Source organism: Erithacus rubecula, assembly GCF_903797595.1.
Source record: "Erithacus rubecula genome assembly, chromosome: 2".
Taxonomy (NCBI): Eukaryota; Metazoa; Chordata; class Aves; order Passeriformes; family Muscicapidae; genus Erithacus; species Erithacus rubecula.
The window spans coordinates 42442369-42466284 of NC_136685.1; the positions used below are offsets into that span (position 1 = coordinate 42442369).

The 23916-nt window shown below is 42.0% G+C and overlaps 1 protein-coding gene across 5 annotated transcripts; it reads right to left on the reverse strand.

Annotated features, from left to right (window-relative positions):
* Positions 1-280: 280 nt before the first annotated feature.
* On the reverse strand, positions 281-19600 carry BEND3 (BEN domain containing 3). Of its 5 annotated transcripts, none has more exons than XM_079332156.1 (4): positions 18683-19600; positions 9322-9366; positions 8663-8883; positions 281-3840 (listed from the first exon to the last, which is right to left on the reverse strand). In XM_079332156.1, the coding sequence occupies exons 2-4, from the start codon at positions 9353-9355 to the stop codon at positions 1567-1569; spliced, it is 2529 nt and encodes an 842-aa protein (XP_079188282.1). In that variant the 5' UTR covers positions 9356-9366; positions 18683-19600; the 3' UTR covers positions 281-1566. The 5 variants fall into 5 exon arrangements, with proteins under 5 accessions (XP_079188282.1, XP_079188281.1, XP_079188283.1 ...); XM_079332155.1 differs by lacking the exon at positions 18683-19600 and adding an exon at positions 17923-18062; XM_079332157.1 differs by lacking the exon at positions 18683-19600 and adding an exon at positions 16426-16972.
* Between the last annotated feature and the right edge of the window lie 4316 nt (positions 19601-23916).

Consider the following 23916-nt stretch of genomic DNA (forward strand, 5'->3'; position numbering starts at 1 on the left):
AGGGATCAATATGAGTCTAAGAACAATAAATTCTAAAAATCTGAAGTAAAAATATCAAATATTTTGTACTTCCTTACAAACGCTAAAATAGAAAATTACACTGGAACTGACTTAAAATTTGCTATGACCCATCTAAGTAAACAACAGAAAAGGACCACAGAGAACATCAGCAATTGCTCCAAGGTGTTCCAGTGATGCTCTGTAAGCAACCACTGTATTTACTGTATTAAGAATACATTTTTGACTCTCTCACCATTTCCATCAGTATTAATTAAAAAAAAAAAAAAGAAAGAGAAAACTAGTTTTAAAGCAGCACTCTCCAGTGACAAGTCATACAGCAATTTCATATTGGGCTCTTGGTGGTCTTTTTTACACTTTAACATAATAATGATGCAAACTTGACCATATGAACCTAAGTTATACGTACACAGTTATGTCTCCAAATAGCTACTAATTACACTAAAAGAATTTGGTGAAGTGAGGGAGTTCCATATCCCTACACCCAAAATATCCAGATGCTGCTGCATTCATGGAAATAACTTACATTACCACAGCTCATATGCTGGGACCCTGAAACACTGGATTTCACCACAAAACCAATCTTTGCACATACTTATTATATATGCAATTCAATGTCAACACTGGAAACCTTTGGAATCATGATTTTGATAGAAAGTAAGATCTAAAATTTTTTAAAGTTCTTGTTTCAGGCCTTTTTGATGTTGCTGTTGCTTTTGCTTTTTAACAAACAGGGTGGCAAGCAGGTGATGGGAAGACATTCCATGGGTATAGGCTTGGGTCTGTTCTGCTGGCTTTACTTAAGATGAGCAATCCTCAGTCATTCCAGCAGTTACACTGGACAAAACAGTAACAGAACTCACAGGGGCAGGATCATGGTTATGGTGTCAATACAGGGGAAAAAAACCCCATTCACACAGTGTCTATGCTCATGTCTCAATTCTTCAACAGGAAATTCTCGATTTAAAAATAAAGCCGACGTAACAGTCAAAAATGCAAATGACACCATTCTGACCTACTCTTTGACAAAATATCGTGAAGAACAAAACAAGTGTGAAGCTGCAGTTACTGTAGAAGCAAAGTGTGATATTCCAATGATTTCCAATGAAAATGGCACTTTCAAATTTAAATTAAGCTTAGTCTACATGTTTTTAAATCCGAATTAATTAAAAATACTGTTTATAATGGTATAATGAAAAACTGCTCTTGAAGAGCACAACCGTTGAAAAAAAATCTTTATTATTAGAAAGTGATAGAAAAGGAAGATGCAGAAATGGGGAGTGGAGCAATAGTTTCAAAACATGTATTTGCACCAGTGAACATCATGCTTTTAGTGAGTTATTGACAGCTGTCACTGATGTCTTTACCCATGTACAAATGTAGTCAGCCACTTCCCACTGCTGCAGTGCCAACAGAAATGCAACACACACACTGAAACGCAACAAATGTAGTGCCTGTCTGTCCCACGTGCTGAGACCCCTCAGCTCCTGACAGGCCCTTCAGTCTAAACCAAAGCACACTCTTGACAATAATTTAGTGGTCAAAGTCTTAGCAGTTTAAAGAGCCTGACACTTTTTTTGCTTTCTTAGCTTTTTTCAGTATATCACACTTTTTTCTGTTAGGACGCCGGCACCTTTCATCGATGCTCGGTATACATTCATAATGCCACACTTCTTCCATTTTCTCCACAGGATAAACTGCCTCCACATAATGACGGATCAGTCTCAGTCTGATGGGATCAAGCTGTTTCTTATTACAAGCACCTGAATGGTTGTACTGCAGTCTCAGATTCTCCGGAGTAAAGAGTTCAGGAAAGAGTCTTACAAGAAGCCTGGCAGCAAAGTTGCCGACAGACAGGCTCTGCTGCACTATCTCTCTTATCTCCTTATCCGACAGCAAATACAGAGAAGGCACAGGGAAGTCTGGATTAGGAACAACAAGTTCATCAAGTGGTATCTTGCAAAAATCCTTGCTACTTCTTTCCGGTGGCAGTGGCGGCCCTTCAAATTCTTCCCGAAATCTCTCAGGGTTTATTGCATAGGTGAGAAATTCCCTCCTGTCGGGCCCTGGCACGTGGATTTTCCGTTGCTGTTGGTACGAGCGCCTTTGCTCCGTGTCTCTTCGTCTACACCTCTCATCAAGCTTCCCAACAAACTCCAATGTCCACACTCTGTCATTCTTTGCTCTGGGGTACAGTATCTGCACATAATGTCGAATTAATTTAATTCTAGTGGGGTCGAGCTGTTTCTTGCCTAAAGATCCGCTACAGTTGTATTGCTTCCGTAAGTTTTCATGAGTAAATAGTTCAGGAAATAAGAGAACAAGCAATCGAGATGCAAAGTTGCCTATGGAAAGACTGCTTTCATATATGCTTTTAATCTGTTCTTTGTTCAACAGGTAATCTGGGACAGGCACATCAAAGTCAGGAGGGGGAAAGTCAAGTTTGTCAAAATCTATAGGTACAAGCCAAATTTTTTTTGACCGTCTGCCAGGCTTTTCATATTCAAAACTGTCTTCCACTTTTATGATTGATACATCATCTGGTAAACTAGAAGAATCGTAACAGTCATCTCTCATCTGGTCACATTCACTTCCATCCATATATGTACTTTCAAGCTCATCATTTATTCGCTGAACACACTGCTGCAACCAGGCTTCTTCTTCTTGCACATCTGGAAAGTAAATTTCAGTGTACCTACGGATTATTTGAAGCCGATGAGGATCCAGCAGTTGTTTTCCAGAGTCTCCAAAGCAGCTGTACCTTTCAGCTAATTTTCTGTGGTCAAAGAGTTCTGGAAACAGTCTGTGTAACAAGAAAACAGAAAACTCTCCCGGTGAAGAAGCTTCATCTAAGAATTCATTGAGATCCTGAGCATCCAGCATGTAATCTGAGGCAATGACATTACTCCTGTCCAAGGACAAGGCTTCTTCCTGCTCTTTATCCTCCATAAAATGAGAGGATTCGACCTGCTCGGTCTCATAAAAACTGGATGATTGCACATTCTGTTGACTGTTTTCCATTTCCCTTTGAGCCCAAAATCTATTGAAAAAATCATTGACTTGAGGCAAACACTCCAACTGCCACACAGCTGTATTCTTCACAGAAGGGTAACAAACTTCCACATAGTTACGAATAAGCTGGAGATGAAGAGATTCAAGTTTCCTTTTGTTGAGAAAGCCACATGCGCTGCAGCTCCTGCCGAACTCATCGTCACTGAAGAGCTCTGGGAAGAGCTGCACAAGCAAGCGGCAAGCCAGGTCTCCCCCTGATGTGCTTTGATCCATGATTTGTTTGAGTTCTGCAGAAGTCAGCTGGTACTCTGGGGGAGGCTTGAAGTCAGCAACGGACTCTGCTGGACTGACCTGCTTTTTAATTCTGCTAACCTCCAGAGACAACAGGTCAACTTTACTGTGAAGCTGAGTCATATTGGTATTGAGGGTGTTCAGCGTGTAAAACATTTTCTGTATCAAAGAATATATATTTGATTCTGAATCTGCTGTGGCTGCTGCTACTGCAATGGCTGTGGCCGAGTCTCTCTTGCGCTGATCGTTCAAAGTCCGAATTTGCGAGGGACTGCTGGGGTTGATTTTTTCAAACAACTCGAAAGAAGTAAACTGTTCTGCTCCTGGTGGGTTCTTCTTCTCTGTGATTTTGTGTGAGATGCCATAGAGAGGTTTTTTATAAGATGGAGTGATTATGTCACTGAAGGATTCTTCTTCACAGAGCCATGCTACATTAGAATTCTTGTTCTTGGTTGGCTGCTCTGCGTTTACCTGAGTGGGTGAGCCAGCATCTCTGTTCCTCATGTTTGAAAGGGAGCCCTTCAAATGAATAAATATTGTATTAGTAAGACTGCCTTAAAGATATTAGCTATAAATATGTGCTCCTTAAGCAGGCATTGTTACATAAATAGGCAAAGTCACATTTTCTCCAGGGGACTTGTGTTAAATAATAAAAATTAATAAATTCACTAAGAAAAATAAAAACACAGTAAAGTATTATTTAGGTTTCTTTTTTATTTTCCTTTTTTTGGCTCATGGCTTTCTCCGTGGAATAGAAATGAAATAATAATTCTTAGTACTCTCTACCCACAGAGCTCTAATTACCCCCCCAAATTAAGTGTCATTAGGCTTCACCTTGCATATGAGGAGCTTGGGCTGTAGAGAATTTGGGTGGCAACAAGTCAGCAACAGAGCCAAGAATAGCATCTAGATTTTCTGACTCCTAGTCCTGTGACCTTGCCATTGCCTCCAACAACTGCATTTAACATTCCAGAACTCTCTTTAGGTAAGCTTTTGAAAATGTCACAAAGGCTATAAACCACAAAAAATATGCTTATTCTTTTTTTTTATTATGTGAAAGGTTTATATACAGGTTTAAAAAAAACCCAAACCTTTAAAATAGTGCAGAACTACTAAAAAATCTTAGAAATGACTGAATTTTTAAAGGGTATTCTATGTAAATAACAAAAAAGTGGAAAGTATCTTGGTACTGTATCTTTTTCAAAAGAAAGCCTAACAGAATATTTCTTTATCTCTGAAAGGCAAGGAAGTTCAGACTCATGGATTTCTAACTTCCTAAATTATTTAAACTATATAAATTTATATAATTTATAAATTACATAAAATCAATAATGAATTCTTAAGGACTTAATATTCTCAATTATTTGTAATTATTACTCATTGCTTGAAATTTGAACCCAGCAAAGTTGGTTTGACAACTCACAGCAGATATGCAGGGCTTGGGTGATTTGGGGCTTTTTTTGCAAACAAATGGATATGGCAAATAATTCTTAAAAGTTAAGCAGATACAACAGAATCAAAATCCAACATACAGAATTCAAACATGAGAAAACACACCCACTTGTAAATGTTTCTGTACTGAAACAATTTTCTTGGCTTGTTCTATAGAACATTAATTAGATTAAAAACTACAGAATTTGCATTCAAATATTAAAACAAATGAAACACAAACTTCAGGTCTGAGCTAAGAGCCACAAGAAATTTGAAATTCTAGTGAAGACCCCATTATGTCCTACAGTGAGGAACCTGAATTAAGGTTTCTTTCTTAAGAAATGGAGCTGTAACTAATGAAATCAATGTTGTTCCTATGCGTACTCACACTTGGCATCTGCTTACTGCAGTGACAAATTGAATCTAATTATTTTTTAATTTCTAATGCAATGTATACTCAAAGGAGACTCAGAAAGAACAAGCTGGTTTCCACTCCAAGTTTAGAAACCAGCATTCAATTAAACCAAAGCTGTTTCCAAGTTCTGCTCTCACTCAAATCACATTACCCTACATAAGAAACCTTGTGTTTGCACATCCAAAGCTGTGTGGAGACATGATCAAATGAAAAAATAATGCCAAGGCAATGTATTATTTCAGTGTGCAGAATCTCTGGCTGTCATGGTGCCTAGGACACCTGCCATCCGGGTCCCATGTAGAAGACTGTCCCACTCCAGTCCCACTCCTAATAAAGCCAGAACAGTGAGTGAACTGCGAGCAGAAATCCACGTTGCCCCCATCTAACTGCAGGCTCCTAAGCTGGGACTGAAGTTGTCATACACAATCTGTACTTGTCAGTGAAGAAACTGAGGTAGCTCCAGGTGGTAACAGAGCTCTGCCACATAAACATCACCTGAAAATCTCCACTGACAATAAGCACAATACTACTCCCCAGTCAGGCACCCAAACTGAATTACAAAGCTTTTTACTATTTTAGATCTAAAGAACAAAACAAAATATTTTTACACAACCAGTGAGACCTACCACCTAAGTTGCCCTTTCATTAACACCCCTGTTAACTGAGAATATACAAATATTCCTTCAGAAACAGCATATGACTCTTTTAATTCCTTCTCTACTACTAAAATACCTTGCTACTAAATAGCTTGCCATGGGCCACCAGATATCTGTCAGTTCTCATTTGACCTCCTGCTGTTTATTTTCCCTAATTAATTATATAATAAAACTTGGCAATATGAGGGCAACTTCTATTAATATGCACCTCACACACAAAGTCAGGCCAAATCAGTATTAGAATGTGTGTTAAAGAACATGAATTCATTACTTTGACAGTAAGACCATCAAAGTTTGCAGTCTCAGTTTTGGACACGGTGCTCTGGAGCTCATGCTATGAACTACAGCAGAGCTTCACTGTGATGGCAGCTGGACTTCTGCCTTCACTAACTCAGCTCTCAGTGGCCGGACCTGCCTGCTGGACAGATTTGCATTTCAGAATATTTGCATTTCAGAAACACACAGCCAGTGCTTTCCTAGTACATTACAAAATACTTGAGCCTTAAAAATAATTAAGTATATTTTAATTCAGATGCAATCTCATTTTCCTTTCTTTTGCTTTTAATTATCTTATCTATAGTTTCCAATTGGGAACAGCACTACCCCCACCATAAATGCATGGCTTTTGTTAATTCTCCAATTTAACTAATTAGTTTTCTCTGTAACATCGATCATGAATTTCAGATAATACTGCACCCATTTAAAATGATCAGTCCTAATGTACTGTCAAAAAAGAAGCAAAGATATTGTTCTTTGAGACTCAATGTATATAAGATAGTTCTGCTTTTTATACCACAGTTGCATAGCAAGTTTTTATGTTCTAAACATTTTATGAACATTTGCAAAGTGCAGTATTTTGCAAAACATAGACCAATAAAAGAAATTGTGAAATAGTCACTCAAAAATCCTCTCTTGGAATCCCAAGCCAAGTTTTAAAAGTTGCTTAGTTATTGTTCTGTTCAATGCTTGAGTCCATTTATGACCTTTGTTATGCTTAATAAACAAAGGCTGAAAATCTGTAAGAATACAGTGCATAACATTCAAGCACAGGAGCAAAGAATAAATAAACACTTGAACACGAAACATAGATCCTTTCAGACATATGAGAATATGGAAAAGTTCTGCACATAACTTTTAAACTTACAATCTTCTACACATTGTTTTTTAAGAAAATCTCAGAAAATAAATTCCTGATTACGAAGAGGCATTCAAAATTAAAAAAAAGGGTGAAGTCTTCAGATAAAAAGTAATTTAGTAATATAATTACCAGCTCAAAAGAAGCACAGCTCTGTTTATATTACAGATAGATGCCTATGTGACATGCAGTAAAAATATGCTACAAGCACAACATTCTTTAAAATAATTAAGATTTTTCCACTGTTTAAATAGAAATAGTTAATAAAGTCATCAATTAAAACAAAATATTGGTACTAGAGAAGTAATTAACTTTAAAAATGCTGTTAAGATTGAGGACTATTTCTGGTTGGTTATTTAACCAAACATGCTGATTCATTGGGGTCAGCCAAGAATGAATTTTCATCGTTATTACTGGGTCAGCTTCTGATATTGTAAATCCAAAGTTATAATTAACTTCAAATTAAATTTTAAAATTTATTAATGGCAAACAGGAAAATGCAAAGCAAGCACAGTTCAGAGACCATTATAAAGTTATTTTAAGAATCTAAATATAAGGAAAACAATTACAAAAAGAAAAAGAGAAAAGAAAGAAACTGTGTAATAAGATTAAAACCTACCTACCACAGGCACTCTGGGGAAAAAAACAGCCCTAAGAAGTCAGAGAGATGGTAGTCAAGAAAAAGAATCACAGAGAACTATGGCTATAAAGGAGACATGAAATGTGCAAATACAACATGGAATGACTGGCTAGGTAGGAGAAGAGCAGAAAAGGATATGTGCATTAGGATAGGTCACAAACTAAATATAACCCAGAGCCTGAAGTTATTCAAAAGAGGATGAATTTGAATCTAGGTTATTTTAATAAAGTGCTGAGTGAGAAAAACAGGCGGTCATTATACTGCTCTGGAAAGATGTGACTATCCAACACCAGACACTAGCCTTTCTGGACTCTCAAATGAATAACAAAAATATAAGGTGACTCCTAAAGAAGAGCTGAAAAATAGAGAATTTTAATCTCAGGAATGACTGAAGGTGGACAACATCACAGGAATTTTCCCACGTGCAGAAGATTTTTCTAAGAACAGATGATCATTGCTTCCCTACTGAAAAGAACAAGGACAAAAAGAAACTTGCTCAATTTCAGCAGAGATTAATTAAAATCCACCATTGCCAGAGAAGTGAAACACAAGATCAGGATAATGGAAAAGATGGGGCATCTCCTTCACTGGCTAGGGAAACATCTGGATTGTCCCAAGTGAGATGCCACACCAGATGCTGTAATACATTCCACTCTTGATATGGCTGAAATCTTCTGCACCCCTTCATTTTTATCCTTCAAATAATACACTAATTTATACTGGTCTCACTGACATTAAGTCTTAGCCACAGAAAAAAGAATGACAGCCCTGATTCTACCACTCAGGATCCAACTGTAGGACTGTGTGCCATGAGAGAAGCTGAAATCAGTCATGCCCTGTTACTCCAAGTCACTGCCCCTTCCTATGTTATCTGCTGAACAACAAAAATATGATTCACATAAATGAATTAACCCATAGCTGTATTTCAGAAATATTAGCCACATCTCAACAAACTCATTACCAATGCAAATTTAGTTAAAAGACTTATATTCTACTTATAGCAGCAGTGAATTTAGCCTAGGAAATATGAGCCAAAAAACCACAGTCACGTATAGAGAAGTCACCTCTTGCGCAAAGCGTCTCTTCTTCACGCTGGGTAAGGCATCCTGCTGGCCTCCTGACCCATCACAGCCAAGGGAGGCCTGCTTCCGTTTGCTGGAATCCTGTGGGCAAGTCACTGAGCCATCCTGTGAGTGTTTCTCAGCAGATCTGGAAGTTACTGAGCAGTCTAGAGCTTCATCGTCATTTTCTGTTTCTACTTTCACATTTTTTTTAGGAATTTTTACTGAAAAAAGAGAAGGTTTAGAAAGATAAAGCACCATCTCCTTACTATAATGTTCTGTGGTTTGTTTCTTTTTATGAAAATGTGTTTTGAAGAACTTAATTATTTTTTATGACTTCTACTGTAAGTATACTGTAAGTATATTGGGGCCACCTCAAAGTCAAATCATTCAGTTTTCCAGTAAATGACAGTTTCTTCCTCAAAAAGGAATCTAAAGTATTAATAAATAATGTTACAGAAGGAAGATTTTTTGGAGGAAAGGAAGGATTAAGATCAGAAATAATAATGACGAATAAAGATAATGCTCTATTTTAGATAACTTTTAAAAAAAAATTAGTGTAATTTGTCTTGATCCAACTGCATTCTTTATCAGGTGACAAATGCTTTAAATCAACACATATTTTTGCCTGATCAAAAATAATACAAAGTATAATACTTTACCTTCATCATCATCAGTGATTTCAGCTGAATTCATCTTCTATCTCACTAAAGAACAACACAAAATTACAAAAAAAAATCAGCATCTTGTGGAATCAGGAAATATCTACATCTCCTCTTGTAATTACTTTTCATTAATAAGTATTGAGTTACCAGCCCACAGATAACTCCCAGTCTTTCCAGTTTGTATGTTTGTAATAACTAGTTATTTTCAGCAACCTTCACTGCCATCTGCAGACCATGCAATGTCAACATGAAAATTAAGTTGTTGATAACATACAGCAAGTAGGGAACTATGTAAAACTCTTGTTTTTCTGCTATAGAGAAAAGTAGAAGTCATTCTAACCTTCTCCATAAAGTGTCTTGGCAGTACATAAACAGAAGTAACTGTATTAAAGTTTTCACCCTGTACAAAATCACTATCATTACAGTCAAATGTTTTCATATTGTCCTCATAGTTGGCACAAAGTCATCACAGAAAGAAAATCCATCATAAATAGTAACATATATGTTAGAGTAAGTTTTTATTGAAGAATCTTTGATCTTTTGATATAAATTGCACCAATTCAAGCAGAATAATGCACATAGATCTACAGTAAGTCCTTTTTCTCTGTCAGCTTCTAAATAATGTGGTTTTTGTAGGGAAAAACAAATATATGTATTATGTTATCATGATTTTAGTGTTACTTTTCATATAAAAAACTCAGCTGTATTTCCATTTCCTTGAAAAGTAATTTTGCAAGTTACTTGGGGGCAAACATCAATTTCTGGAATACATTTCTAAAAGATATTCTAAATCTTTGGAGATCTACAAAGCAAACAACTTAATCAGATATCACTGACCCTTACAGGGCATGCAGCTGCAAACTGACACTCAACTGGTGAGCGGGTGACTGGAAACTGTCATGCTCTGCTCCTGCCTCTCTACACACAGCATTATGGTTACCTGGTCCCAGAATATTATTGCTTCATTAGGGCAAGTCAATAAAACCAGTCAATCAAAAGTGTACACAGAGCCCAGGAGCAGGAATTATGATTAAATTAATAACAGAGATAGGGAGAGAAAGACACAGAATCTGTTGTGGAGGGAAAACCAGTCTGTACTTCTCTCCTGAATAATGCTGAATAATATTTTTTTTTTTTTTTTACATCTCAAAATACTGTTTAAAACTCTGTAAACACTTGAATGCTGTGTAGATAAGAATTTCAGTTTGTAGGCAATTTGATGGCTGTAATGGTAACTATGAGGTTCCATTCTGGATTAGATTTTGTATGATTTACAGTGGGTGGCACCTAAACAAAAGATGCACAGATTTATTAAATCAGCTTATACAGGGCCACCCTTGAAGCCAAGATACTCTGATGTGCTGATCTTCCACATGGCCCCTATATACAGCCTTGTAAAGGGCATCCTCAAGGAGATAACATAAGATTGTCTTTGTCATCACATATAAAAATAAGACTCTCTCAGTTGGACACAGAGCTACTACAAACCCCTCAGATAACTACTCATTTTATCCACCATAATTCCCTATTTCAGGACTTGCATTTATGAATTGATCCACATATTAATCATGCCAGCTTAACAGTACTATAATCATGTCACTTCAACTTCTGCAAACTCTCTAGAGACGTAACAGCGTGAAACTAAGTGGCCTGCACCAACTTCTACACCACCTGATAAGCCCTGATATGGGTTAATTCCAGGTCTCAGTAACTCAACAGTATTTATACATTTAGACAAAGCCACTACAGCTCTTCAAGATAAATCCTACAGCAGCCTACTTCTCACAGCACCATCAAATAGCTCTCCTGGACCTTAAGAAAATCCCATAGTACTAATGGTTTGTATTCTGCCCTGATATCCCACATTAATTGATAGTCACTGCCTAGATCTTCCTTGCACTTTTCCATGCTGCACTAGGCTTGGCTCTGAGGGCTGTGGTACAAGACCAACATGTGCCAGTGCTCAAGGAGTGTGACATACAGTATTTTTGTGAGGGCTGAGGTGACAGTAAGCAAATCTATCAGTATCACTACAGAATATTCTAAAATGGAAATCAAAATGATTTTTCAGATTGTCCTAGACTGCTTCATCAGAGTAAAACAGTAAAAAATGTTAACCACAAAGCCAGAACAGAAGACTATAAAGGTGGGAGTAGATGGGATAACACAAAATATTTAGGCAGGAATATATGGAATTATATTTTCTTTCTAATTCCTGCTATTACTACTATTCAAATAGGAGGAATGCTTTAGAAGAACTCCTATCAGAGAATAAAATCAAACTGAAAGGAGAAGATAAATGTGGATTTGAAGAACCCCTCCCTAACACTGGAAAAAGTGAAAATTAAAGCAAAGCAACAGTTAACTTTATGAAGGAAACAACATCAGGAAAGCTAAAGCTACCCTGAATTCAGGTCAAATAACACTCAGTAAAAACATTGTTTTATTAATTTGAAATACACTGTTAACTTTTGGGGTTTTTTTAATCAGAAAACTGCCACAAAACAATTAAAAGTGAATAGTCAAATCAGTGTCAGAACCAACCAGGCTTAGGAAGACTGTGTTCCATACCTGAGCTCTCTGGTGTCAAAAAAATCACAAGCTCCAACTTTTTTCATTTTGGGGAGCCCTAGTAATAACCTCTTTCCTTATCTAGTTTCCTGTCTTCTTTGTGAGATTTGTAAGAACTCTGGTATTATGACAAAATGAAGCTCATCTAACAAGGAAAAGCTTCTGTTAAGAGACAGGATTCAATTGTCCCTTTGATTTCCTGCCTTGCAGCCCCACCTGCTCCCTCGGTCAAGCATGGGTGCTCACCTTACCCTCCATCTTGATAAACTGCCTTGAAACAACTCACTTCTTTTTTTTTTTGGTTTTTTTTTTTTTGTTTGTTTACTTTCCTTGTAATTAATAAAGGTAAAGGCCCCAGCTCAGAAGTATGCACAAGGTTTGGGCTGAAAAGGAGGAATTAAAATCTCTCCTCATACCAGCAAACTACTGGCTTGGTTCAACCATTTCATGATACCTTATTTATTTCACCATCTCGCTTCAAATTTGGGTAACAGTGACTAGCAAGCCAACAAAGAGGCACCCACAGAGCAATTGCATCATCACTTCCATAGGAAATTGGGATGTATGGAAAGGGGAAAGTCTGTATCTGTTCCTGAGCGTGTCTGTACATGCATGCCTGCATACGTAAGATTAACAACAATTTTGTTGATTGTTTCAAGTCCACTAAAAATAAAACTTTACATATTTGTTAAAATACTACTTGCTGTGCATAAGTACTTAGGAATAATAATTATTTCCTCTTTAAAAGAGGTAGCAATTTCAAAGTCTGTTTTGAGGTAGCACTCTGGCCCAGACCGTGAGAATAAGCAAAGTAAAAAAAAAAAAGTCTAAAAGATCTTGGGGAAAAATTCTACAAAAAGTAATTGAGTAAGAAATACATACAGTAAAGCAAACATCCAACAGTTGTTTCTTGCCATGTTGAGTATACAAAACATATTTCAATCTTTTTTCAAAACATAAGATAAATATACTTATCATCCTCAGCCTAATAATTACTCAATGCTATCTAGAGGAGAGCTGTAAGCAAGTTCTAGGAAAGAGTGAACACTCTGTGCTGAAGTTGGGAGCCCACGCCCGCCTGTGAACTGGCAGAGCAACCAGCCTTGGCAGCTTTATCTTGCTGGGATACAGACAGATGCTGCACTACATCCTGTTTTCTGGTGAGTCCTCTGGAAGAAAGATTCCAAAACAAACTAAACACCTACAGCAGCAGCTACGTCAACAGCCAGATCCAAGGGAGTAGGGAAAGAAGGGGGGTCCTGGCACACCTTGTCTGTCACTATTGGACAAATTCTCTACCCACAGATGTTGCTCTCCCTTCTCATCAGACTAGGTAATGAACAAGGCAGTTCAATGAAGGGACTTAACACTCTCTACTTCAATTATCCTTGCTTAGACATCTGCCTCTATTCCAAAAACTTACCAGGTCATGACACTTAACTGCAGTCTTGTATCATTTTGGTAATGACATGCCACGTTGGAACTACCCATGGTTAACAGAGAAGCTCAACACAGGGCAGCGCTGGGAGTTCCAAAGTATGGAAGAACACCTTAAAAACAAGGCTTTGAAACACTTCTCTGTGCATTTAGTGTTAACGACCACCCCAATGCTGCTTTTGTAGAACAAAACGTGTGTTCCATTTACCAAAAAATGCACCTACCCAAAATATGCACTGAAGCACTGGGATACAAAATATTTTATGAGTAAGGGAGGAAATTGCAACTCATACTCGGAATGTATTTCAGTCTCATATCATCTAGTATAATGCATATTGTTACTTAGAAGTAGCATAAAGCTATACCTAGTTATTGATACACAAAACTGAATTCTAACTGATTCATAAGTTAAGTCTTTCAATAACGTGCATTCTCCTCCTTCTGTTTACCACCTAACAATTACTCATGTATTTGCCTTGGAGGATGCTTTCCTGACCCCTCTTATCATTTTGACCATTATAAAAACACAACACAGGGAGAAAAGATCCTGCTCATAATGTAAGATGAAGGCAGTTCTCTGCCTTTGCAATCATTCTTAAAGAAAGCCTGACTGATTACTTTCACATCCTGGCTTAAAAATGGAATGAAAAAATTCCACTAGAAAAAAAAATCACTGCTATTCTACTGTTTGTAACTAAAGAAGTAACTCTTTACTCTCTGAAGTCCCATATCTAACATACTAAGTTCTGACAAATGAAAAAATAGAAAACCACATAAAAAACTATAAAACTCTATACATGCTGCATGTGGAAAGCAATTTGAATTTCATCACACTTGTTAATGGTAATCGTAAATGAAAATTAATAATCACCTTAAACAAGATACTAAATAATAACAATTACGATGTTTATCAGTTTTATAGAAGCTTGTTGTTTAAGAGTTAAATGTCCTGCATAACATTGTGCTGTTCAGTTCACTAATGCAAGGTAAATGTGCAGAAGTTGCTTTTTGGATGCACATTGCCCCACTAAATATATTATCTTCTTCATGTGGGCAGAAATGTCCCTAATTATTAATTATTAACTCAAGAATGTTATTAAAAACAGAGGGATTGAGACATTGTGTATTAAGTTTATTCCCTTTAAAGCCTCATGGTGGTACACTGCTTCATATATAAAACTCAGGTCATAATGAAAAGTGTTCTCAAGTGTTGTTTCTGAAGAGATCAACTTTCTTCTACATTTTGAGCAAATGTTAAGACATACATGTTTGCTAGTAACATTAAATATGTATTTGATAACATATGTGGCATAAACTGCTCAGTTTCCTTAGCTTTCAGCCTGTGGTGAAATATACAACACCCCTCTTATAGCACAGGTATCGTAATAAAGTCAAATAAATGAGAACACCAAAAAAAAAAAAAAAAAACCCAAAAAAAAACCAAAGCTCATCTTTTAAGGAGATGACACTAGCTAAATTTTACAAGATGTGTACATTGAACTGCTGTTTAACAGCCAAAATTAGCATCTCCTCTTATACAGGCCATCCTGCAACAGGACTTTATCACAAAATTGCAATGGTATTACACTACAAAATTAGAGTATGATTTATCCGGAGCCAATCAAAACCACTGTACATATATTCATTCTCAGCAAATGACAATGACCAATCAGTTAATCTCCGCGAACGCGCCAGTGTCTGCGATCCTGGCCCCTGTCTCAGAGTCTCTGCCTGTATTTCACAGCATGCACTGGGTCCCACGGCAGCCCAGAGCCCTGGGAGCCGGTGTGGATGGGCAGGTGGAAGCAGTCCTGCTGCTCCAACTGCCTGGAAACCGTGTGCAACTCTGTCCCTCACGACGTTTTAGAAAACTGATTCCTACAGAATTAGTTGGAAATAATGAGAGGAAACAACAATTCTCAACACCCAGCCCTACAGCCCGAGTCAAAAAGGACTGGAGGCGTGTGCCCTCTGCTCAGGCTGCCCAGGAGCTGCCTCCTGTTCCGGGTGCGTGCTGCTTTCCAGGCTGTCTCTTGGAAAGCTCTCCCGCTGGGCTGAGAAGCAAACCTAGAGAACTGCGAGTTCTGTGCTCTGCTTTGGGAGCCAAGTAATCTGCATCTTTTATTTCCTAGCTGAACCACTGGGTTCAATAATTTCAATATTGCAATTATCCTCAGGATAGATTTGATTCCTCCAATTTGTAAAAAACAATGCAACTCAAATTCAATTCGACTAAATTAGACATAAATACCACTCCAAATGTATTTCTTACAGGCAATGTTTGCCTTTTGTTCAGATCTATGGGCCAGTGATTTGACTTCAAATTTTACGTAATTTAGACACGGCCTTATAAATTTCAAAGAAGCAGAGGCTTGAAGAAGTCCATTACCTGAAACCACCTTAATAAAAAAACCCCACCAAACAAAAACCAGGTAACTTATTTGAAACTGACCACCCATGTAAAGAAACCGAGATATGAATGTTGCCTCATTTAACTGAGCAAAGAGCAACATGCAAGTAGACAGTATATCAAATACTAAAAGCAAATGCTTTCTATTCCATCCACTTTGAGGTAGTAGAGTGCTGCTGCGTTATTTCTCAATAAAATTTGTTCTTGATATCCAGTACTAACACTAGTAATATTAGATACTGTAGAAAACAGTATTCCAATGAAACAAGCATCCTGATTACAATTACATGAATACTAAGTTCTAAAACTACAAAGAAAAATATTTTAAGGAACCAGCAGATGTTGTTGGGAGCACTACTCTTATGGACAATAAAAATCCCTATACTTTACATAGTTTGAAAATTTCTGCTGTGGATGAGGATGTGAAGCCTCAAGTCCCCACTGAAGCCAGACTGCAACAAGGACATTCTTCCGGCAGGACTTAGAGGGCATGTTCTTAATTTGGGTCTTTCATATTTTGTTTTAATTAAGTTCAATATGCAGATTAAATACATTTTTAAAAAACCCAAAATCACTCTTCACAGTTTTCTCACAATTTACCTAAAACTGAAGTTTTCTCAATCAGTCCTCAGTACTTTTACCAAACAGAAATTTAATCTTGCAGGGATCAGCAAAACACTAACCTGGTTTATTTCTAGCAGTAACGCATGAATTTGTCTTTTCTTCAATCACGTGTTTTCCACTGGTCTATTAAAAACATTTTGCTTTCCTCTCTCCCCTCTCACTGTGCTTTTATTTTAAAATACTGTTCCATCTGAAATTTGTGCAGACAGTTTAAATTCCCCTCCAAACTGCATTCAACTTCCGTTTATTTTTATCCACTGAACTTGCCTAAACTATGAAAATACTTAGCAAAGATAAAAATTCAGTTGGTCAAATGCTGAGTTTGATTTAGCAGGAGAGAAGAAAATGTACCAGCATATATAGGTAATTATTTGTTTTATGAGATGCAAAACATTCAAGTTGGGAACAGAGAAAAGGTTCCTCTTTCCCTGGTTAGATGTCTCTGCCCCATGGCTCAGACACACACTGTGTTTATGGGTGGCAGCGACAAACCCTACTCACACTTCAACCCAAAAAAACTCTGGGACTGCGTCAACGCTATGTGGGAGCCGTCACATGGCTGCTGGCCTGCGGCCGGCTCGCATTCTGCTGGTTCAGAGTTTGTTCCCTTCTATTTACAAAGGGCTGTGTGGACACACCGCAGGGAAACTAGGCTAGAGGCAGCGGGCCATCGGGGCAGGGGACGCCGCGGGTGACCCGGGGGCAGATGGTCGGGGCAGGGGCGGCCCGTTCCCCCGCACTGCCCTTCACCGGGCCCCTCGGAGCGCGACCCAGCGAGGACCGGCACGAATCCCAGCCCAACCGCCCGCCCGCCGCTCCTCCCGCCGTGCGCGATAGGACAGACGGGACCGTGACCCCGGCCCTGGCTCCGGGGGACGCGTGTCCCCGCGAACGGCGGGGCGGTGCCCGCCCGGTGCTGCTGCCGCTGCCCGGCGGCGCGCGCCCGCCCGGGGCTCCCCCCGCGCCCGCCGAGGGGCGGCGGAGCGGCCGCCACGTGGGAGCGGCGCGCGCGGCGGCGGCGGCGCGAGGCCCCGCCCGGGGGCGGCGCTGCGGTGAGGGACGCCCCGCGCGCCCCGCACGCGGCGCGGCCGCGGCCGCTTCCGCGGTCAGACCCACGAGCCCGAGGCGGAGGCGGCGGTCGGTGCTTCCGGTCCGAACCCTGCCCGGGCGGATCTATGTGGCCGGCGCGCGGGGGAGGGGGGGGGGGGTTAAGGTGAGGCTGGAGGTGACGGCGGCGTGACCGTTCCGCTGTCCCCCCGCTCCCTGCGGTTCCCCCCGCCTCCCCCAGCGCCGCGGATGGAGGCGCCCGGGCCGGGCGCGCGCGACCCGCGCCGCCGCAGCGCCGTTCGGAGCTGCGAACAAAGAGACCCCCGCCCGCGCGGCCCCGGCGGCGCGGCCCCGTTCCGCGGGCGGCCGGGGGAGGGGCCGGCCCCGCGCCTCCCCCGTTCGGCCCCCCCCTCCCCGTTCCTCCCCCACCCGCCGGGGCGGCGCTCCCCGCTCGCCGTGGGGTGCGTGGAACGGCGCCCGTCCCCGCCAGCGGCGGCAGCGAGACTTACCTCTGCTCCGCGCGGGGCCGCGGCAGCCCCGGGGCGGCGGGGGCGGCTGGAGCGGCCGCCGCTGGAGCCCGCGCTTCCCCCCCGCTCTTTGTGTGCGAGGGTCCGCGCGCTGCGCTCTCGCGTGACGTGACGGGACCGTGTGTCATTTCCGCACAAGGACACCGAGCCCCGACCCGCCGCGGCCAGCGCCACCCGCCGCCCCGGGGCAGGGGCAGGGGAGGGAGGGAGCGGGGGTGGGGGGGGAGAGCGGCCCGCTCCTCCCCCGTCCCCTGGCTCCCCACCCCCCGCCCTCCCCGCCGCTGCCACTGGGAACGCGCGCGGTTCCCACTGGAGACCCCGCGCGCCCCCGCGCCGCGCGCGCCCCGCCGCCCACTCGGTGCCGCGCGGGCAGAGGCCCCGCCGCCGGGGGGCCGCGCGCCCGTCCCGCGACACGCCTTCCCCGGGACCCCGCGCCCGCACGTGGGGCCGCCGCCGCTCGGGGACACGGCCCCGCGTGACGGGGCCAAGAACCGGCGGGGCCGGGGCGCGCTCGCTGCCGCCCGCCGCCGCCGCATGCAAAACGCGCTCCCCCCACTCCGCGCTCCCCGCCCGCGCCCCTCCGCGCGGTCTCGCGTGGACCGCGCGCCCCGCGGAGTCAGGCGGCGGGCCGCGCACGTGCGCGCGCGGGGGGAGCGCGTGCCCACGGCAGGTGGCGGAGAGCACGTGGCCGCGCGCGGGCGAGCGGTCCCGCATCCCCCCCGCGCGCCTTCCCCACACCCACCCGCCACTCGCGTCCCGCCGCCGCCAGGCTGCGACAAATCCGGGGGGATCCGGCTCATCCCCGCCGCGCCGGCCGAGGGACCGCCCGGCAGCTCCCCTGACCCCGGCCGCGGGCGCACCGGTCCCGTAAATCCGTCCCCACGCCGGCGTGCCCGCGGGTCAGCCCGGGGCAGCGCTGCGGGCGGAGCCGGGGACGCGCCGAGCGCTCGGCGCACACACGGGCTGTGACACCGCACGCAGCCCCGGCCCGGCCCGCTCCGGCCCCGGCGCTGCCCGCAGCCGCGGCACCCGTGGGAGCGCTGCCCGCCGCCTTTATGTGACCTTAACGCGGCTTTCTGTGCATAGCGCCAAGTAGGAAACGCCGGTGTGTGGTGCCGCGTTAGGCTTAAGCCTGTAGTTAAAAAAAAAATAGAAGAAAAAAAAAGTTATTTCAGTAAGTTGGTTTAATTCAGTTCCAGGCTTTTTCCCACGCTGGTTAAACACAAGACCGCTTCCATGCTCCGCGTTTGGGGGGCAGATGGCAGCAGTGATTTATAAAACAGACATCGCATTCTTTTTTAATTAAGTATCCTTGTAGATTTTATCTTCCCTGAAATTGACAGGAGCACGTAAGATATTACATTAGTCTGCCAAATCATACGTGCCCTTTCGACTAACAGCTTAGAGAAAACCAAACGGTTTCCCAAAGATTAAAAAATAATAATCATTTCTTTTTAAAAAGTGGGAGAGCGAAGTCTGGTTTTGTAACCTATGGCCAGTTCTGGCAGTTACATTTTTTGGCTATATATAACATACCTTTGGAACTTGGCAGGTTTGCGTGAAATGTTTTACTTGCACAATGAACTCGGCCAGTGCTGCCGTTCCTAATAAATAGATTGATTTTGCTGTTAATAAAAATACACAGCCAAGTGCTCTAATTATATCATAACTACTTTACTTTTTTTTTTTCTCCAGAGTAAAAGAAGTTCAATCTAAAGATATTTATAAAAGGTTTTATTTATTAAAAATTTATTATAAAATAAGTAGGTGAGGCCTGATAACTGCCATGAAGGATGATGGATTCTGTGCAGCATGGAGGATGTACCCGACAGAAGTTACAAGGCAAATACACACCAGGCAAGTGGCAAGTACATGGTAGAAGTCGTGAGCTTTGAGCAGTGCTGTGAATGTAACAGATAAATAAACCTTCCGTTTGTTATTTCAAACTTTTTAAAATTTATTTATTCAAAAGCAATCCAAAGATATATAAATCAACTGAGAAATAACTGGAAAAAATCTCAGATTAATCTTCTGCCCCATAAATAGCTCAGCACTTTCCTAATCACGTTGTTTCCTCCGAACTGAGCAATACAAAGACAGCCTCTTAAAATAAAGAATCCTTACCAGTTCAGATTTTTGGCGCTTTATTTAGAAGCAGTTCTCTAAAATTTTCTTCTTCCACTTATGTCGCTCTTCTAAATTTAGCATTTGGGACTTTTGTTATGTTTACAGTGTCATATTCCATTAATAATCCAAACAGATAATAGTTTGTTGATTTTAACTTTGACTGCTCCTTTCATTTTGCTGTTGATAGACAGCTGCTAAAAGGAGTCCTTAAAAGCGGGAACTACCGGCATTGTAACTCCTCCGATGACTCACTCCAAGGAAGGATGCATTTATTACCAAGACAAGTGTTCTGCAGTTAGCGCATCATTCTCTCTTTGGAGGTAAAGAGCACTTCCCGCAAACTTTCCTGAGCCTGTTAGCGCTGTGAACACAGAAGTTTACAGTATGGTGTGCCACCTCCCTTTATTGTAAGGCAAATTGAGGCTTTTCTAGAAAGGGTACGGCGTTTTTACACCTGGCCCAGCTGCTAATTAGTGCTTGATCTCGGTTGGATTTTACTTGAATGCTTTACTTAGTGGGACTAAGGAAAAGCAACTATAAGGCAAGAGCAAGCCAGTGGAATCCCAAACTCAATTTCAGAGCCCTTGAGAAAATACCTTGCCAGTTTGAACTGCACCTCATTTCTGCTCTATAGTGCTGGCCTGAGGCATTGTAGCTACTAGGGACTCAAGCCCAGGAGGAGACCTGAAGGGCCTCAGCTAAGCATAAAGTAGCACGAGCATATTGTTGCAGTAAGAGTATTCCGTGGAAAGGGAGCTAGCCAAGTTGTCTCCAGGCAATGCAGGTAGCAAGCTTAGATTGGCTTCCCAGCCAGACAAGTCCCATTTCTTTTCACCATTTGAACTTGTGCTATACACGTCATTTATTCAAATGTTCATCTTCCCCCCACTTCGTGCCTTTGGCTCATAAGCCACTCAGTGACACTGCGGCAATCTCTGAAAAATTCCAGGTCACCCGGGAGGGGAGTAGTGGTGTTCTAGCAAGAGAACTCTTCTGTAAAATATATCACCACTGCTCGCGAATACAATTTGCCGTAACTGACTCGTCCAAACTGCAGCGAGACGCCAGTCATGCCACCAACACCGATGTGCTCAGAACCCCAGGGAAGCTGAAAGCACCGCCTGCACTTGTATGGAGTACTCTTAAGAGTGGACTATGGCAGCTTTTTAGACCTTTACTTGTAGAAACTCTTCAGGTGCCAGTCCTCCCCGGAGAATGCTTTCTCTGAGTTAGTTCAAAGGATCCAGCCGGCTAGAGATTCCCCTGGGCAGGAGTGAGGAATCACGGTGGCTGGCAGGGAGGTGGCAGAGCTGGCAGTGCTTGTCCCCGAGCTGGGACTCAGAACACACCAGTGTGCTGGTGCTTGGTACGACTGCAAGAAGCATAAGAATGAACCTAAATTTAGAAGCCTTTTTGCTTCCTGTGCTACAAACATTTGGGAAAAGCAACTATCCAGTTCGAAACCTTCAACAAGGCTTATTTCTTGTAGATCTTTGCAATAGCCTACAGCACTCAGTAGGCAGAGATGTGGCATGAGATGTCAAAAGCACTTTCAGCAGGAGCTAATTTTGGCAGTTTCATTCTGTAAAAAGTATTGCTATGGTACTAGTACATCGTCTATCACTTCACTGCATCTTGAAACTAGGCCACCGTGCAGCCAGACGAAAGAGTCATGGAGCCCGGAAAGGAGATGAGAAACCCAGGAGTATGGAGCCAGTTCCTTGAAACTTATATACATTTTATGTTAAGACTCTAGTCAGAAAACAAGCCCCTTGTGCAAAAAGGAAAGCCCACACCGGCAACCAGACTTCTTTCTGCTGCTCTTGGGCTGACTTTCAGGGATTCCTGTGCCGCTGGCCACACAGCAGGCAGGGCAGGTGCCCTTTGTCGCAAGGCAGCCCAGAGCCAAGCGGCTGTTCTCTGCAGCACAGTGCAATTTCTTAACCTGAATGCGGTTCCAGTCTTTGCTGGAAGGGTGCTTGTCCCTGGCGACACAAGTGGACGGAGTGCCATGTTTGCTGGCTCGGGCTCGGGCGGGCTGCGTGGAGCGGGCAGGATTGCCCTCTAGAGGGACGGCAGCGCGCCCGCCGGTGTCCTGCGGGACTCGGAGCTCTGCGGTGCCAGAGCCAGGCACTGACTCACCCGAATCGGGCAGATATTTAAATTAGGCTGCTTGCACTCCACCCTCAATTATTTAGGCATGTATTTGATATAAATAAACTTCAAAGAAACTGAATATATTAGGGGAAGGAAAAAAAATGCAGGTTCCAAAATCTTCTGCCTTGAATTAAAGGCTCTGAAAAGTATCATTAAAAATCGGTCCAATTAACTCATCTGATTTGCAGCAAAATGTGTTCTGCAATTCAAAGTTTATAAAACGAAAATATTTAATGGCAACTTAATAAAAAGCTTTGCATACCTCCATGCTTTTCACAGCCAGTCCGACTGAAAGGGTATGTATGGACACATTGTACAGGAATATTTGGAACCTCTGTCGGCTCACAGGCAACAATACTGAACAAGTAACATGCTGCGGGCAATATCCATAGATTGCTGTAACCCAGGCAGAGATGAACAGTGGCAGACATCTGAACTTTATAAACGGAATTGTTACATGATACTCTGTGGCTTCTTAATTTTATAGCAACACTACTTCTTGTTCTTAGATACAATGATAGATGCCACTGGAAACCTCAAAATTTGCTGTTAGCTAGACTTCACAGAGATGAGCAAGATGTGTAATTGTGTTGTTTGCTGAATCAAGGATATCAAAATAGAGAATATAAATGGCATATTTGGATTTTAAAAACAAGCCGGTTCATCTCCAAGTGTGTGTGGGTTGGAAATCTTAAAAGTTTAGCTCACAGAGAAAAAGTTTCAAAAAATGAACACTCATTATAAGAAAACCCTTTTCTAGCCTGAAGTAGCACCAGAGTACACTGGCAAGACAGCAGATATGTAACTTGAGCACCAAAGGAAGAAGAATTTTATAGAAAAGCTTAAAATAAAAATCAGATAGAAGCTGAAGTGGAAGAGTAGAACAGAAATGTAAAGAAACTTCAAGAATAGAGTAACTCAACCCAGTGAGCAACCTAAATTCTCCTTCTGTGCTGCAGCAGTTTACTTAGACATCAGTTGCATCCATAACTGTTTAAAAACTGACAAATCTGAGCAACTTCACTCTTGGAAGCATAAGCCTCTCTTAATCTCTTGGCAATGAAATCACAGTTCTCTTTACTCTATGTTAGTTCAGCCAAGAACTGCGCCATTGTGCGCTATTTCACAGCTTTGCATTTAAAAAGAAGCAATGCTCACTTAATGCACAGTCATCCTATTATCGACACCACAATTAACCTTGAACGATCAAACATTTATCCCATAAAGTTCTGTTTGCCAAGTTCTGTTTTACATCCAGAAGAGGTAAACACAACCTGGAAAGTCCTGTCTCCCAGTCTCCCAATCAAGTGCAAACAGCACACTCTCCTTTGTGTGCTTTACACTCGGTTCCATATCTTGCCCATTATATGGAGAAAGAATATTTTGGACCAGTTGCAGTCTCATACCTCACTTAGACATGTAAGCTAGCAACAATATTAGAAAAAGAAGAATTGTGAAGCAATGTAGAAAACTAGGTTTCTCTGAGAACTCAGCTAGATGATTTAGCTTTTTTTCTTTTTTTTTTTTTTTTTTTTTTTTTTTTTTTTTTTTCTGTTTGGAAACATCTGTTTTTCTTAAATCAAAGAAGCAAATTGTAGGAATCCTCTTTATTTCAGGTCCTGAAACTGAAACAGCTTTTATAGTTTTTTTTAGGTCCAGCAGCTTCTGTCACGGCCAACGTGTCATACAGTC